This window comes from Antechinus flavipes, chromosome 5 (assembly GCF_016432865.1).
Source record: "Antechinus flavipes isolate AdamAnt ecotype Samford, QLD, Australia chromosome 5, AdamAnt_v2, whole genome shotgun sequence".
Classification (NCBI taxonomy): Eukaryota; Metazoa; Chordata; class Mammalia; order Dasyuromorphia; family Dasyuridae; genus Antechinus; species Antechinus flavipes.
Window position 1 is genome coordinate 236,161,932 of NC_067402.1, and position 19,048 is coordinate 236,180,979.

At 33.0% G+C, this 19,048-nt stretch overlaps 1 protein-coding gene across 2 annotated transcripts in view; it reads left to right on the forward strand.

Annotated features, from left to right (window-relative positions):
* The first annotated feature begins 4,981 nt into the window (after positions 1-4,981).
* The window catches only part of FGD4 (FYVE, RhoGEF and PH domain containing 4), a 138,938-nt gene continuing 124,871 nt past the window's right edge, over positions 4,982-19,048 (forward strand). Inside the window, exons 1-2 of one of the 2 annotated variants that reach the window (XM_051962799.1) lie at positions 4,982-5,139; positions 15,613-15,796. In XM_051962799.1, coding sequence (XP_051818759.1) covers positions 15,705-15,796 — 92 coding nt within the window. In that variant the 5' untranslated portion in view covers positions 4,982-5,139; positions 15,613-15,704. Of the gene's footprint in view, positions 5,140-15,612; positions 15,797-19,048 lie in introns of those variants that run through there. The other variant, XM_051962798.1, reaches the window with a different exon arrangement.

Here is a 19,048-nt window from a genome sequence, read left to right on the forward strand (position 1 = left end):
GGATCGTTTTCATTAATTCCCTTGATAATCTTAATCTTTTGTTCTTTCAAATGAATTTTGTTATTATTTTTCTACCTTTATAAAATAATTTTGGGGGTTTGCATAGCATGATAATGAATAAGTAATTTAGATGGATTTGTCATTTTTATGTTGGTTCAGCCCACTCATGAGCAACTGATATTTTCCTAGTTATTTAGATCTGATTTTATTTGTGTGAAAACTGTTTTGTAACTGTGTTCATATAGTTCCTGGGTTTGTCTTGTCATTTTTATCTCTTGCTGGTGGACTTATTTTTAGGAATATGAAAAAATACTAATCCTTTATGTGATTTTATTTTATATCTTGCAACTTTGCTATAGTTAATCCTTTCAACTAGTTTTTTAGTTGATTCTCTAGAATTCTCTCTATATATATCTATCGGTATTTCAGTCAAATATTCCTGACTCCAAGTCCAGTGCTTTGCCATTTATAAATATATATATTTGCATATACACAAGTCTATGTGTATGTCTGTGTATATAGAGGTAGGAACTGGACCTAGGATTTTTCTGGTATTCTCAAAATTCTTTAAGATGAGAAATGAGGACACTTTTACCAAGGTAAGATTGAAACTTATTTTATAACTTTAGTCTGGGAGTTTCCTGAGGACCTTGAGAGACTGACTTGCCCAGGGTCACATTGCCAGTTTATGTCATATGGGAAGAATTGAATATAGGTCTGTCTCTCAAACCAACTCATTTATCTCACACACACACCTCTCTCTTTCTCCTCCTCTTTCTCTCTATCTCTCCAGCTAGATAGCATAGTGGATAATGTGCTGGATTAGGAAGACCTAATTCATGCCTAGCTTTAGACATGTCCTACCAGTGTAACTTTGAGCAAGTCACTTAACCCATTTTGCCTGTTTATTCATCTATTAAATGAATTGGAGAAGGAAATAACAGACCACAATATCTTTGCCAAGAAAACCTAAATGGGTTCGTATTATATATGTATGTATTTGCATTCATTTGTATATATACATATGTTATGATTCCTTATGTTTGCAAGCAAACATTTATTATTTATTATTTATTTTTGCTTTCAGAAAAGTCAGAGTAGTAGTATTCTAAGTCAGTTTCTTCTTATGGAGAGAATTCTACACATATTAGTATGTTGTTCAGAATAGAATAGGTGTTCATTTTAATCTTTTTGTTCCTAATTCAAATCAATAAACAAATCAGTGAATGCCTAAAAACAAAAATGTACTATCTAGTGCAATGGAAAGATAATTTTCTTTAGAGTCAGAAACTTAGATCTGAATTCTGGTTCTGTCACTTTGTAACACTGAGCAAATTTGCCAAATGACTGTTGTGCCCCTCAATTTCCTTATGGAAAAGGAAAAGATTGGATTAGATCAATAATATCAAACTCAAGTAGAACCAGATCCCAGTTGTCATATTGTCTTAATCTATATATGTAATCTATGTATAATCTATGCTGTTTGTTTATTTTGTTAATAATTTCCCAGTTATATTTTATTCTGTTTCTGGCTGGGAGTTTGATACTTCCTGATTAGATAACCTCTAAGGTCTCTTCGGTTATAATTGTATAAAATGTGGTTGGAAATGTTGCTTCTGCATCAGAAACACCTATATTTCAACATACTTATAAACATCTACCTGACAAAGAACATGTAACTGATTTTTTTTTTTTTTTTTTTTTTTTTGCCAATAATTCACTTATGAGCACTATGGCCAAATAAGGTATAAAGAAAGGAGAAGTGAATGACAATGAGAAAGATAATTAAGGTTACAGACTCATAGGGGAATTAAGCACTCTGGATAAGCTATAAGACAGTCATTGGGAATCAAGAGAGAGACTTGCATTTTGGGACAGGAAAAAAAAAATTATGTTTTAATGCTTTAAGTATGTGTCTACTTATGGACACATTCTTGCAAAATTCTTCTTGCAAAATTATAAATAAAAATCTTTTCCTGGCTTCATCACCAAATCTGCAAAGTTCTTGACATGGCATTTGTCTTTTATAGTAATATTCTATGTTTCAAGATTATTATAAGAGGCATTGAGATACAATAAAATAATTCTGATTTGGAGTTCAGAATATTGGTTCAAATCCTCCTCCTCTACTATTTCCAGTATAATGGTGGACATCTCTAAGCCTCAGTTTTTTCAACTGTAAAATGAAGGAGTCAGACTGGATGAGTCATTTCCAGATCACATGTGAATTATAAAATGCTCTTCATTTTTCAAAACTGTTAGGGTTCAAGGGGACCCCAAAACGGTTGGGGTTCCAGACCAGCATCGCAAAGTGTCTGAAAAGAATTTGCAGGCTTGGACCCATCTTCAAGTCAAGGGGCAAAGATTATTATAATTGTAATGCCAATTAAAGCAGGCTAAGTTCCAAAAGAAGTTAGCAAAAAATCAGGGCAGGAAGATAAATTTATTAAAGAGAGAAACCAGGTGCTTCATGTCACTGATATGCCAATTTTCTGGCTTAGAGGTGGAATTGAGGAGTGATCTGGTTCTGACTTTATGTGCTGGTACAGTACCCATAATTCTCTGAGAACCTTCCAGAGGTCTTTTTAGGCTGGACACGTCACTAGGTTAAGACACCCATCTTTGTTTTGTGCCTTTGTCAACTTTAAGCATCTATTTTTGTTGCTCAATAGTCTAGAAATCCTATTATCACTTACCAACAAGCCATTAACTGACAGCCAGCAATATTTGTAGCCATAGTATACTGGTCACATGGAGTAAGCTGGGCTAAGATGACCTAGGGGAAGAAATACATCATTTCCAACTACATCACTCCCAAGGCCAGGGGTCTTAGAGTTATTGCTACATCTTCCTTAGAATCAAAAATTATGGTCTCAGTTCTTGATAGCCACCAGTGAATCAAAAAATGTGCATTATGAAGTAGTGGTATTCCTCAGAAACCAAATGTTTAAAAAAAAATTTTAGGATGAGAAGTGACTCTTTTAGGCAACATGTGCAAAACTCATCAGTCAGTGGAACATTTCTAAGAATTATGCTCTTGGGAAGTTGTATTCTAAAACATATTAATAGGATTCTAGCTTTGGACTCAGAATAATAGAATTGAACAGAGAATTCTGTTATCCTGCTTTTTTTTTTTTTTTATTTTTTTGGCCACCTCTGGTTGGAGAAATTGAGTGAAGAATTACTACTGAGTGCCAATTCTTTTTTTTTTTTTTAATAGCTTTTTATTTACAAGATATATGCATGGGTAATTTTTCAGCATTGACAATTGCAAAACCTTTTGTTCCAACTTTTCCCCTCCTCATCCCCTAGATGGCAGGTTGACCAACACATGTTAAATATGTTAAAGTATAAGTTAAATACAATATATGTATACATGTCCAAAGAAGTGGCACTTGGTCACAAAAAAAAAAAAAAAAAAAAAAAGAATTACTACTGAATATGTTAAAAGAGGAGGAAAAAAAATCTTTTCTACCTTGAAATATGTTCATTACTATATTTCTAGTGGGAAAAACATCAAAATGATGCAAATTCTAGTCTTTAAATTTTTGAAAGTGACCATTTTCCTATGTTGTAAGAGTTGAAAATTTTCTTCAATCTAAAACATTTGCTGTCTGCCTGAACCTTACAACTTCTAAGCCTTTCTTTTATGCCCTTTGGTGAAAGGTGAAATTTTTTTTAATATACATTAGCAGCTTATGAGTTGTAGCTGTCTCTCTCTCTCTCTCTCTCTCTCTCTCTCTCTCTCTCTCTCTCTTTTTAAATATTTGATCCACAAAGATTTATTATAATTGTAATATCAATTGAAGCATTGAAGAGGGCTAATTCTAACAGACTCTAGCAAAGAGCCAAAAGTAACTGGGCTAATTACAGGGGGATTTTATAATGATTCAGAATTAAGGAGATAACTTTATGGGAAAGAGAAAGAAAGTTTAGGCTGATATGCTAATATGGCTTCAACTGAGGTAATTTCCATCTTTGAATTCTATAGCTTACTGACCAGCTTTGTTTGTGCCACTTCCAAGGCCAAGAAAGGGTTTCTCAGAAATTACAACTTTCTCGCACCTCATCAATCACAACACACTAAGACAAATTAAATGCATTTCAACTGGGAGGGAGTTTTATGGGATGCATATACTGGAGAAGCTGTTATGTAAGTTTGCAAACAACTGAAACTCCATAGAGAAGGGTTAGAGAGGTTTCTGGGGAGGGATATTATCTGGTACAAACTGTAGGCTGTCTCCAAATGCAGCAACAGGGAAATAGGTTTGGTTCTGCTTCCATTTTAGAATTCCTTGAGATCTATATAACAGGTGCCTCTTCCTTTAACATTGTTTTTAAAAACTGTTTTCAGTAGTCCTTTTTAAACTGGTTTTGATCACCCTCAGGCAATTTGTAGCTCCTGGATTTAGCATGAGCAGCAGCTGCATCCAATACCTTTCATCTCTTACTCCTCATCTTTTTCTGAGACCTGCTATTTAGAATATTTGGGTCTTACCAATTAACTTAAAACAGAAGTTTATTTTCTATAGTGAGGAAAGGGATTTTAAAATAAGGAAGGGAACTAGACACATTTGCACACCATCTTGTCCTCCTGTGGGGCAACCTTAGTGGTATCAAATCTCCATACTTTTAACAATGTCTACACTGAGCTGTTGCCCTAACAATGAGGAGTAACAGCAACAATGAGATGTTTGATTCATAGCCGGGCTTCATGAATGGAACATGGATACAGCAGGTGCTTATGAGAGCTCAGAGAACACCTAATGCTTGTCAAAGCAATACAATAGTTATGTGAAAAACTTTTTTTTGCTTTTTTGCTTTTTGCAGAGGCTGAGCGCAAAGAATTGTTGTCTCCTCATATTCGACAATACTATGACTATATGACTATTTTTGTGTTGCTTGAAACAGAAGTACTATAGGAATGTGTTATATTGATGAAATGATTTACAACCATTTTTTTCTGTGCTTTTTCAGGCAACAGTTCATGTCCAAAGATAATTATCGTTTCATCTCCTTGCCCATCAAGCAAGACTGACACACCAGTTAATCAGAATGTATGTGATGAGACTCAGGGAATAAATGGAAAAGCACTAATTAAAGTGTCCCCATATTCAGCTGCAAGTCCAAAGCCACAAGGTAAGTTCACATATGGGTTGTACTTTGAAAACTAAAAATAAACTTACCTAATCAATCTGTTACTCAATTAATGTGGGTAACTCCCAGTGAAGAAACTCCCTCTGCTGAGGTAAACTGGAAACTTATCTACAATTTAGCCTTTAAAAAAAAAAAAGTAGATAATATTTTTATTTTTTCCAATTACATGTAAACATAATTTTAAGTCATTTTTATATAAAATTTTGAGCATTATATTTTTTCCAACCCTCCCCATTTCCTAAGATGGTAAACAATTTGATATAGATTATATGTATGTGTATTATTCAATTGTGTTAAACATATCCATATTAGTCACATTGTAAAAAAAGAAAGAAAATAATAGCCAAAAAAATGAGAAAAAAATAAAGTGATGAGTATATGCTTCAATCTATATTCAGACTCCATCAGTTCTTTCTCTGGATGTAGAGAGCATTTTCTATGAGTTTTTTAACTTGTCTTCGATTGGATTGCTGAGAAGGAACTAAATCACTCATAGTTTTAATCATCACGCAATATTGCTATATAATATTCTCCTGGTTTTGTTTACTTTACTCAGTTCATCACTTCATCATAAGTCTTAATTTTTCTGAAATCATTCTGCTGATCATTTCTAATAGCACAAGAGTATTCTGTTACAGTCATGTACCACAACTTGTTCAGTCAGTTGATAGACTCCAGATCTTCTTAACTTTGAGGCTGATTCTCTATCATACTACCTAAGTAGATTTACTTGGTAAAGAGGCAGAAGCACTGTTATAGAACTGATGTCCATAAAATCCATAAAATTAATAGTAGTTTTGTAAGTATTTTGTAAGGTGAAAGAGATGTTGTCTGTATTTAGCCCTCTATTAGTCTCTATGATACAAAGTTGTGATTTGCAATCCCTTGGGTGGTTTGCAAAACTGATCATTCTGAGAATGATCTGTTTGTTAGACCACCCATTGACTTCATTTGAAATCTCTTTATTTGGGTATTGACAGATAATTAAAGATTAAGCAGATAGATATTTTGTGATTACCATTATTTTGTGGGGAGTGGGGTGCTTTAGATTAATCTCAAGAAGCTTGTAACTTTAAATACATGTTTTGGACTTAAAGAGTGATACCATATGCAAATTAAGAGAGCAGGGGATAGTTTACCTGTCAGGTCTTTGGAGGAGGAAGAAATTTATGTCAAAAGAAGAAGTAGAGAACATTATAAAATGCAAAATGGACAACTTTGATTATATTAAATTAAAAAGTTTCTGCACAAGCTAAACCAACACAAACAAGATTAAAAGAGTTGGGGAAAAATTTTACAGCTAGTGTTTCTGATAAAGGCCTTATGGCCTTATTTCTAAAATATATAAAATACCTTTTAACTTTAAGTGCAGATAATGTCAAGAAGGTCAAAATTAGTTTTTTAGAAATATTTAGATTGGGGGTCGGGGAGGAAGGATGGCAAGAAAGTTGTTAATCCTTTTGAAGCTATACCACAAAAATGAAACTGGCTTTGTTTAGTTTACTCTTTCCAAGAAAATATTCTTATTTCTAATAAAGTAGTAGACATTCTCAGAATTTCTTGGTACCATTAAAAAAATTCAATTTCCAGATTATTTTGCTTTGGATTTACTCTTATTTTCCTCCTAATACTTTAAAGGCAAATAAAAGTCAATTATGAGAGATTTTAGTAATTGATTATTAATTTTGACCTGCCCTTTTCCTTTTATTTCTCTTAAAACCCAACTCCTGAAAAGGTTAGTTAGCCTCTGAAGAGCTTTAGCTGAGTGATGCTCCGAAGTTGGTCTGAAGGCCACTATGCACCTCTCATCTCCCCCCTAAAAAACAAAACTGGGAGATTTAATTTCTATTTTAGAGTTTGAACAGAATTCTATCTAGTTGAGCCTTTTCCTGAGAGAAGAATTTGATCCCACTCCAATAGAGTAGGACAGTCCAGAGAAAATTAGCTGGAAAGGTCTGGATGGAAATGACTCTACTTGATGCCTTAGGCCACTCAGGGTCATGATTAAGAGAGATTCTCAGCAGAAGAAGCTGAAGACATTTGGCTAGTCAGGGTTGATTTTCAATTGTCAGTGGAATTCCCTTCCAGAAGGGATTTACTACATTTCAGAGTCTCCCTTAGTATTTTTAATTAGTGAGAGAAATCAATTACCATCAAATTATTGACTGCTGACTAGCCTAATGAATAAATTGATTATTAATTACTAAAAATAATTACTGAGAAATCAATTACCATCAAATTATTGACTGCTGACCAGCCTAATTAATAAATTGATTATCAGTTACTAAAAATAGTCTATTAGGATTCTCTTTCATCTTAATTATAACTAATTACTTTTTTAAAAATTTTATAATTTAAAGGTCTCTAGAATAAAATAGAATAATCTCAGTTGTAGTAATTATTCAGCCATTTTCTTTTTTTTTCTATTTTATGTTTTCCCAGTTATATATAAAAATAATTTTTAATATTCCTTTTTAAAGTTTTGAATTCCATAATCAATGTTAGTCACATTATGAAAAAAAAAATACAAAATCCCACCCTCATCCCCAAAATAAGAAAAATAAAGTTGAAAAAAGTAGATGAGGGAGAAGGCAGTTGTGGAGATTGTGCTTCCATCCTGTTCAATCCTGCATCTAAAGACTGAGAATAAAGATCAAGGACTTTTGCTTATCCTGACTCCGGCTGATTCTGGGGTGTCCTGGGTGCTAGCACGGTCGTCATAATTTCATGCCAGTCTCGTCAATTGAAAAAATGACTGCATAAAAACTTTTCTCTTGCTTAGTTCAGAGGCAAACAGTAGCTATATAGTTTTGACTCTAGGAGCAGAGTAAAGACTCAGTCTTAGCCTCTAGTCTTTGATAAAACTTGTAGTGGAATAACTAGGACAGGAATCCTAGACCCAAGGAGAGAGTCTGCAGAGCCTTCCAGCTAATGGTTAAGTTCCACAGGAGTCTATTGAAACTTCCAAAAAAGGACAAACCAACAAAGGTCTTGCTTAGCTCACAACCTAAGTTAGGAATTGCAGAGCTTGGATCAGAAAGACGAGTGAGCAGACTTTACCCTAGATTATATTACTCTGAAGCACTAGCAAATTACAGGTCTTCATTCCAAGATATCCCTGAATTTGTTGACAACCACAATACTTAGTATCCCATTAAATCAGCAAACGAACTTAAAAATAGTTCAGTCCAATCATTCATATTCAGTGAATATCTAGAATGAAAAACAGTGATAATGAAAAGCCATCTTAATTTCATTCAGAATAAATAATGCTATACTACATTTCCTTTTATTTCTTGCAGGACTATTTAAAACTAAGTTTTATGTAAATTTATAATCTTGGTGGGGGGAAAGGGAAGTGAATTTGGAAGGATGGATAGGGGAAGCATACCAGAAGTTTTAGCCATTAGAATTTTTTAAATCAATCTAATTCTTTTAAGATGTTCTTAGAGCCCTTGGTAAGGGTAGGAAGCACAATGGAGACAAATCATGGGGACATGAAAATCATTTATGGATTTGGATTTTGTATAGCATTGCCTCTGAGCTCTTATATAGGCTACATTTGGCTGGACATGCTATGGATATAATATACTTATATTTTAGGAAAGCTTTTGATAAAGTATATCATACTAGTCTTATCAAGAAGATGGAGTAATATGTATTAGACATAAATATAGTCAGATGAATTTATAGCTAGTGTACTCATTAAATTTGCAGATGGCACAAAACCTCAAGGAATAGCTAACCAAGTAGATAAAAGAGTTAAGATCTTAAAAAATCTTGACAGACTGGAATGTTGTGTTGAATTCAATGCAATAAAATTCAGTAGAGATAAATGTAAAAATCCTTCACTTGGGTACAAAAATTTCATTTTTTTCCCCTTTGCCATACCTCATCTGGAATGTGATGTTTAGTTCCAGGCACCATGGTTTAAATAGGGCATTGACAAATTGGAGAACAGACAAGGGAAAGCAACTAGTAAGTGGCCCTTGATGTAGTGAAAATGAAGATCAGTCAGTAATGACTTGACCATGTGAGAGCATGAGAATTTGTTAAATAACTTCAAAAAGCAAAAACATCAAACAAAACTTTACTGAAGGCCTTTAAATGTATTCAAACTTAAATGGCCACTCCTTTGAAGAAATGGTTAATCAAAGAACAAATTATAGAAATGATAATTTCATTAAAAAAATAACAGTGATACAATATACCAAAACTTATGTTATAAAGCACCTCTTAGATAAAAATTTATTTCTTCAAACAATTTTCATCATTAGAAGAGAGAAGAGATCAATAAATAGGGTTATACAATTAGAACAAATTTAAAATCTGAAAATCAAAGAAGAGATTTTAAATTTAAAATTTAAAATAAATAACTTGATAAAAGTAAATCTATTTTCAAATATAGAGAAACTGTTAGCCAATCTGTCTTTAAAAAGAAAGAAAATGAAATTAGAAACATAAGAAATAAAGATGAAAATTCACAATTATTAATGTAGAAATTAAGAGAATTATTGGAAACTTTTGCTCTATGTAAACCAAAAAACAAATGACTTAAATCTAGTAGATGAATTTATAGAAAGATAAATTAACAGAACAAAAAAAATAGTTAAATTGTATATCTTAATCTCAGAAAAAGAAACCCCAAGGAGGAAAAAAACAAGGACCAGATTTAGCTGTAGTTAAATTCCATCAAATATTTACAAAGTAATTAATTCCAATATTATATGTTATTTGAAAAAATAGGGGGAAAGGTATCCTACTGTATTTTTTTTTAATTTTTTATTTAATAATTACATTATATTGACACTCGTTTCTGTTCCGATTTTTTTTTCCCCTCCCTCCCTCCACCCCCTCCCCTAGATGGCAAGCAGTCCTTTATATGTTGGATATGTTGCAGTATATCCTAGATACAATATATGTTTGCAGAACCGAACAGTTCTCTTGTTGCGTAGGGAGAATTGGATTCAGAAGGTATAAATAATCCGGGAAGAAAAACAAAAATGCAGATAGTTTACATTCGTTTCCCAGTGTTCTTTCTTTGGGTGTAGCTGCTTTTGTCCGTCATTTATCAATTGAAACTCAGGTCTCTTTGTCAAAGAAATCCACTTCCACCAAAATATGTCCTCATACAATATCGTTGTCGAAGTGTATAATGATCTCCTGGTTCTGCTCATTTCACTTAGCATCAGTTCATGTAAGTCTCGCCAGTCCTCTCTGTATTCATCCTGCTGGTCATTTCTTACAGAACAATAATATTCCATAACATTCATATACCACAATTTACCCAGCCATTCTCCAATTGATGGGCATCCATTCATTTTCCAGTTTCTAGCCACTACAAACAGGGCTGCTACAAACATTTTGGCACATACAGGTCCCTTTCCCTTCTTCTGTATTTTTTTGTGATACAGATATGGTAATGTTTATTAGATCAGGGAGAAGCTAATCAGAAGGAAGAAAATTATAGAACTATGGCCTTTAAGAAGTACAAAAATACCAAAGAAAATCTTTCAAGAATTGTCAAATACAGATAGAAAAACAAGTAAGATTTTATTCTCAAGAAGTTTACAAGGAGAGAAAATTTACCAAGTAAGTTTCAGCTTCTAGTCAGATACAAAAATCATATGGTCCTTAGAGTCCTTAGGTAGATGATAGTACAAGCATTTTCTTTTAAGTAATTTCCATTGATAAAACCATGTCTGTTGATAATATGTGGTCTTTTAACAGTGTAAAAGGAAAACTTTTTTTTTGGTTTCTAGGAGCTTTGTCTGCTGAGGGAACTGGGGCTATAGCACCTGCAGAAGCAATTGACCAGCTCCATAATGGTTGTTTCCTTGAATAATAACTGTGGAGACAAGCATGCTAATAGGGTTGGTTATCTGGGAAGCACTGCTGTTTCTTCATCTCTAGGGCTTTTATCTTGGTGGCAACTGGTTGGTTCTTCACATCAGCAAGTTTGCTCCATGGTTGGTTTGTTCCTCGGTTGATGCCTGTGGACAATTTTGGGGTCTGACTGGAAGCAATGCTGGTTGTTTGGATTGGGGCTGGCAGTGGAGATTGTTACTTCCATATTTTAAAAGTTATACTCTATGACCAGGTTGATCTTACACCAGCAAGGAAGAGTTATCTTCATGTATTCATTTTAAAAATTATAAAATCCACATGATTAGTTCAATAAATGTAGAAAAAGGAGGCCCTTTTAGTTTAGTTTAGTTTCAATTATAGAGTAAAAAAGTCACTCACAAGTCATTGGACTGTTAACAAAAAGTTTCCTTTACCCTAATATGGGAAGACTATGCAAGAAGTATGCAATAAATGTATAGACACGTCTCTTAGATCTCTATATGGGAAAATATGAGTTCAGTAGATTAAGATGTGGCAACTTAATAGTATCTCCCAAGTTAGAGAGGTCCCGATTCTGACAGAAGCAAAACTCTTTTTTCTTTAGGTAATCAAGAAGCTATGGTTACATAGTCTAGGTAAAAGAGGTCACAATTTAAAAGAGCAAGGGAGATATTTTTTAAGACTGGATAGAGGAAGAATTTCTGATTAAAGGTATAAGAGAAGGGTTATAAGAGATAAAATGGCATTTTGATTATATAAAATTGAAAAGATTTTGCATTAAAAAAATAATTAAAATTAGAGTTTTTCATTAAAATCTAATAAACCCAATATGTATATGGAATTGATTCAAATATATGAAAATACGATCCATTCACAATAGATAAATGGTCAAAGGTTACAGGTACTTAGTTCTCAAAGAAAGAAAAGAAAAGAAATACCAATAGTCACAAGAAAAAATGCTCAAAATCACTAAGAATAAGAGAAATGTAAATTATAACTCTTAAGTTTCTATTTCATGTTCATCTCTTCAGCATAGATGACTAGAAAAGGAAAATGGTAGTTGTTCGAAGGGTCATGCGAAGGTATACTAGTGAACTATTTGGTGGAGTTGTGAAGTAGTCCACCTATTCTGGAAAGTAGTCGAAGCTATTCTTACTCAGAGTTGCTAAATTAGGCTTACCCATGGACATAGCAATACTAAGCATATACTCCCCAGAAAATTGAACAAAGAGCTAAAGGACTTACATATTAAAAATATAAATAGCAACACTTTTGCTTGTAGCAAAGAATTGAATACTATTTAACCTACCAATTGAGAACTGATTGAATAAATTATGGTAGGAATATTATAGTAGAACCCAGAAGAAAAATAACCAAAAACACAGCGAACAGAAAGGTAGTGATCAAACGTAAAGGGCTGAAACTCTGAAAAGGTGCAATGGAATCAGACAACCGGGCACTTAAGGCTAATTATTGGATAATACTCTATGAGCATATGCTTGGAAAATGGCCCTTCCCACTATTCTGTGCTGGGTGGATCTTTTGGTATATACAGATAATTATAGGAGGGATTAGGGGGTGGAAGAAGACAAGCCGGAGTCATTTTGGAGGAGAACAAGGAGAAGGGAAGTCAGGAAGCAGAGAGCTTGTGGCATCTTCGTCCATCTCCTTTACTTCTCTCCCTAAAGACCAAGGATTTTTGCCGTTCCTGACTCTGGCTGATGCTGGGGTCAACAGAGAGATAACCCTGACTTCACAGTCAAAAACATATTCTGTGGCTAGCCTTTTCTTCTTCTGAGTTCTATTTCCTTATCTTAAAAATAAATGACAACTTTCTAGCTCTAAAACTCTGATCCTGTAATCTATAAATTAAGGTTTTCTCATCAATTCATTTTGCTTCTTTAGCAATCCAGTTTGAGTTTGGGGCACTTAAAATTTCATAGGATTAGCAAAAGGCTTCTTCCATAAAGTTTTATATATTGTTCTATGGACCATAAAATCACAGACTTTGAGTTAGAGGTAGTTTTATTTCTCTCAAAAGAGAAGGGAAAACAAAAACTAGAATTCAACATGCCATTTTAAAGAATCCAGGTTGTGAAAATTTTTGATGTTTGGGTAACTCAAGTGATTATTAGTTCTTCTTTATTTATAATGCAAGCTTTTTAACAGACTAATTTCTAATAATGCATTAATTTAAATCAACTGAACTTAAATGTTATTACTATCATTTGAATTTTGATTATATATGTAAATACGTATGTTTGTATACACATACTCTTAACTGTGCTTCCATTTGCTTAAATTTTTATGCTAGCATCCTGACCATTGGAAATATGCTTGTTAAGAGAGTTAGTAGTACAAGGTTGTGCCTTTCATCTTGTAATCATTGTTGATTACATTTATATAATTCTTCAGGGCGTATAAGAATTTTCTTGCAACACCTTTATAAGCTAAAACACATTTTATTATTAACAATAACAGTATCTTGTGCTTACTTTATCTTTTTTATTTTTGAGATCATAAACTTTGAAATTCCTTTTTGTTGGAATCCTTACTAACTGCTAACTAATTAGAGTTGATCTAATCTTACAAGAAGATGTTTTGGGCAGAACCTGAAACAAGGTACTAAGTAGAACTAATCAATACAAGGCTTGTGTTCACACCTTTACTCATTGGAGTTCAATGAGTTCACACCTCCCTTGAAGCTTTGGGCCAGAGAGCACTATGGGAGAAAACCCACAATCCCTCTCTCTGGAAGGAGCATAAATAGGCCAATGGGCCAGTCGAAGAACTTCTTCAGAGCGAAGACGCTACAAGTCGAGATTTCTCCAGGAATGACATGAAGAATGGAGCTGGCTGGAGGCTGAAGAAAGCAGAGGCAGAGGCTGAAGGACCAGACCTTTGGATTTAAAGACATTTGGAGAGAGCTCTTGGAACCAAGCAGAGAGATAGGCCTCTAAGCTAATCGGGCTATATTGGGGATAATAAAAGATCTGAACTTTTATCACCTGGCTGTGTTTTGAGAAGAAAAAGTTCACAACACCTTTTGATATTAGTTCCCATACTTAGTTTTCCTCTTTTTCTCATTCCTTTTAATTCTGGAATTCATCTATTTTCCTTTCTTTTCCTAGTCCATCATGACTGCTTTGGTTTCTCAATGGATGACTAGTTACACTATTCTCTCAAATTCTTTGCTTTTTTTGCTTCTGCATCACGTTTCTGTGGTTTACTTTTCAGTTTTTTGCTAAATCTTATTGATTAAATCCTCTATAACTTCTTTTTCCTTCATTCCCTTCTTTCCACTCACATGGTCATTATAATTATACAATCCCTCATCATTTCTCTGCTAGATTATTGTGGTAGTCTTAATTGGTCTCTGCTTCCAGGAATTCCCCCTTCCAAGCTCTTCTCTTTTTTATTTTTTATCATATATTCAGGTTTTTTAAGTTAACTTCTTAAAAAGCCAGTCATTTTAACTTTGCTTCTGAAAGGCCAGTAATCTTTAAATTGTCTCTAGACAATGTATCTTCTAGATCAATGGATTTTGCTTATAATGGAGATCCTTTTAATGTTAGTAATTTTTGCTTTATTTCAGTGTATTCCCATCCACTACACTTCAGTGTAGTCCCATTCTTTTCTCTCTGAATATTGCAAGACGAAGAATATTGAAACAACACGCTTGTTAGGAATAGAAAATTGTTCCTAAGAGAGGACAAAACTGGAGTAGGTTCCAGAGAGGTTCCAAGAGTGAAATTAGAATCTTGAAAGAGAACAAATAGTAGAATTTAAAGCTTCTCCAACATAGTGATCCTCCTGATGGAGGATTAAAAAAAAAAAAAAAAAACCTGATTCCATGGTGACAAATGAGAAAAGCAAATGAGAGAAAGAAATTATTCTTTACTCAGCTTCACTTCTTGAAAGTCTTAATTTTCTTCAGGGCTCAGGTCATAGTCTACACTATTTGATTCCCCATTTATTGGTGCTGTCTCTTCTTCACTATCTTTTTAAAAATTATTTGTTTATATGTCTTTATCTCTCAGTAGTATATAAGATCCTTGCATGCTGAGACTATTGGGTTTTGTGTTTATAACACAGACATACACACACTGTTTTGTATTATATGAAGTAATTTGTATATATAGAAGGTAGTGAACAAATATTTGTTGAGATAGGCAGTCCAAGTATTATAACTGTTTTATAAAATAGGGAATTGCCTAATACCCCATATTTCCAACAACATGCTGCCATATACAGACAAATTCAAATCTTGCTTATTTGCTTCTGAGTTCAGAAAAGGTCATGTATATTGTAGGTAAAATGACTGTTAGCAACAGTGATGCAAATTCTATACGTATAGATCCCCATGAATGAAATTTCAATCTATCACACCTATATTTTGAATAAATTAAAATCTGCAAAGTCCAGTTAAAATTATTAAGGGACATCTTCATTAACAGAGGGTAGAAGTTAACTTTGAGATTTATTTTTCAAGGTCTCATTTAATGTTTGAGAAAGCTAAATGTTCTCATTCTTTGTCTTTGGATTCACTGCTCTTCTCCTTAAAGAACAAGTCATTAAAATAGCATACTACTTTTTTTTTTTGTACAGTGCCTCCAAAACCATTACATCTGCAGAATTCACCTTCATCCAGTAAATACCAGATATCCAAGTATAAAGCTTTACCTAATATAAAACCGAGAATGGAGGAAGTTAATTCTGTCCCTGCTTCTTTTCTCTCAAAAGAAAAACCCAGTAAGGTGTCAGATCTCATCAATCACTTTGAAGGAGGCAGGTAAGTAATTTATATTTGAAGGGAGAGGGGAAGGGAAAAGAAATCTGATATTTTAAAAAATGTTATAGATATGTATTTTTAAGTTAGTAAATATTATTATACAGTTAAGTAATATAGATCTGTATAAGTAGAAGATTGTTTTTTCATGAGTTAAGCTTCGCTTAATAATTGTATTGTCATTATAACATATTGCCTATCTGTAATTATAGTACTACATTTTTGTCCAATATTCTGATTTCTTTGAAATCACTTATGACTGATTTTATAATGTGAACATAATTGTACTTACCAAGATATCCCTTACAGATCTGTTTTTTGTATTTAGCAGGGTTTTAATGATGTCTCTCCCATAGGTAGTCTAAGTAGGTCATGTAACAACTATATAAATCCCCACATTCTCGGACTCATTATTTATTCTCTTTAGATTTAAAAAAAAATCAAGATGTATATTCTGATAAAGACTGATAAATTACATCCATTATATAGTATCTTTCCTTCTTACTAAAATTATGATATTTCTTATATAACTCTATAAAATATTAAGCAAGTAAAACTTTTTCCCTTAAGCTTTTATTCATGTAGCTGTTTCTACTTGACTTAAACAAAGTAGCCATCCGTGTAACAAACAATAAAACAAAGATAAAAGTATGAATAAATGAAAAAGGTCATAGGCAGAGTATTCTGTAACTCTGAAAACACAGTCCCACCATTCAGCTCTCCCACGATGGTAGCTGAAGCCTCTCAGGAATTCTCTTCATGCTGTTTTTTCCTGAAATATGAGTCCAGCTTACTCCCTACAGGAAATGCCTGTTCAGATTCTTTATCATGAAGAGTTATTCAGTCCTTCTGGAAAGTTCTATTTCTTTTTCACCTAGATTCCCTTCTTTCATCCCAGTTAACAGATTACAGAATGACATATCTTTATAAAGATATAGTACCATTACCCATGAAAAAGGCTGTTAAAGCTGAACTTACATATCAATATTTTTTGTATTTTAAATAAAGTTCCTTCAGAATTTCCAGCAAAGTGATTTCTATTTTTTTAATACTTATTTTTATTCAGTGAATTAAAATCTGCCTTTTCTCATACCCACCCATTTGAAAAAGAAGGGAAAAAAAAAGCTATTGTAATGAATACGGTCAAGTAAAATATTGCCATATTGGCCACATTCCTCTGTTACCACTCCCAACTCTCACACCTAAATCTCAATCTGCACTCTGAGTCCCTCACTTCTCTTTCATAAGATTGGGAGCAAATTTTGTCACGAGTCTTCTGAAATGTTCTGGTTATTTTTGTGTTCAGAGTTCTTGAATCTTTCAAATTTTTTTTTAATAATGTTATTACATAAATTGTGCTAATTCTGCCCTCTTCATTTAGTATGAGTTAATATAAATCTCCCCAGGTTTCTCTGAAACCATCCCTTTCATAATAATTTCTTAAAAGCACAATAGTGTTCCATTACATTCATTTTCATAATTTGTTTGAGACATTCCCCTTCAGTTTCCATTTTTTAGCCACTAAAAAAAAAAGGAGCTACATGTGTGAGTTCTTTTCCTCTTACAACAAAGCTTAAAAACTTTGGGAGCATAGTTCCCATAGTTTGGGAGAATTCTGCATTCCAGAATGTCTAGATCAATTCACAGCTCCACCATAGATAGTACATTTATGTGCTTGTTCTCTAGATAGGGGACCACAGTTGTCTTTCTTCTTTTTTTAACTTTGACAGTCTGATGAATATGTAGTAGTATTTCCATGTTTAATTTGAATTTCTTTAATAGTGACTTAAAGCATTTCTTAATGTGGCTTTTGGTAGTTTGGATTTTTTCCTTATCAAACAAACTATTCATATCTTTTAATCCTTTATTAGTTAGGGAATGACTGTTCTTATAAATTTTAATGTATTACAAATATAGCTTAGAAATGAAACTGTTATCAGATAGACTTACTACAAAGACTCTATCCCATCTGCCTGCTTCTCTTTTACTACATTAGTTTTGTTTGCACAAAAACTTTATAAACTTATGTAAGAAAACCTGCCCATCTTTATCTTCTTTTACCCATGTTTATTCATGAATTCTTCTCCCATCCATGAATGTAATGGAGTATTTTTCCTTGCTCCTCTAATTTGCTTATGAAATAATCTTTTATTACTAAGTCATGTTTACATCTGCAGCTTATTTTATTTATTTATTTACTAGTTGTTGTTTTTAATTAATTAATTTATTTGTTGTGAGTTTATTTTATTTAATTATATTCAATATGAAATGATGGTCCCTCCTACCAATCTGTTAGATTATGTCTTGAAGACAAGAACTGTGTATTACCAGCAAAGAATAAAAAACAGTTGTGCTGTATACAGTATCCATTCCTCAGGTGAAGAAATCTATTCAATTTCAAATTCTTTATCATCACAAACAGAGCTACTTATAAGTATTTTATAAGTATTGGGGAGCTGAAATTTTTAACCCTAGAGGAACAGCAAAAAGCAAGAACATTCATGTAACAGTATGGTTAGGAACCCTACCTGTAACTTGGGAGTGGAGAGGAGTGCCCATGGTTGGACCTCTGGACAAAGTTCTGAAAATAACAGTGAGAAGGACCTGAGACCTGGAGTACCATTTCCCACATCCTGAAACTGGAACTAATTACAATAATAAGCTGCAAAAAATAAAACAAAATAAAAAATAAGTAAAGAATAAAGAACTTGGTAGCGCCTATAAGGATAGAGAAAATCTGGGTTCATTATGAGGAAGATAGTGAAGTTAAAAAAAGCCACTTTTTAATTCAAAATCAAATGTCAAATGATCAGAAGCCTAAAAAGAGTTCTTAGAAGAAATTTAAAAAGACTTCAAGAATCAAATAAGAAAAATCAAAAAAAAAAAATTAGGGTATGAGGGGAGAGCAATCCAAAAAAATAAAGAAAATATGAAAAGAAAGTCAACCAATTGGGAAAAAAAAATCTAGAAACTTAAGAAAGTAATTCCTTGAAAAACTAGAATTGGGCAAAGGGAAACTGATGATGCAATAAAACATCAAGAAATAACAAAACAAAATCAAAGGATTAAAAAATAGAAGAGAATGTGAAACATTTAATTAGAAAAACAACTGATATGGAGAACAGAACAAGGAAAGAAAATATAAGATTCTTAGACTACCTAAAAGTTACAACCCAAAACAAAAGGGGGGGGGGCTTCGTATAATTTTATAAGAAATTATTAAGGAAATTTTAGAATGAGAAGGTAAAATAGAAA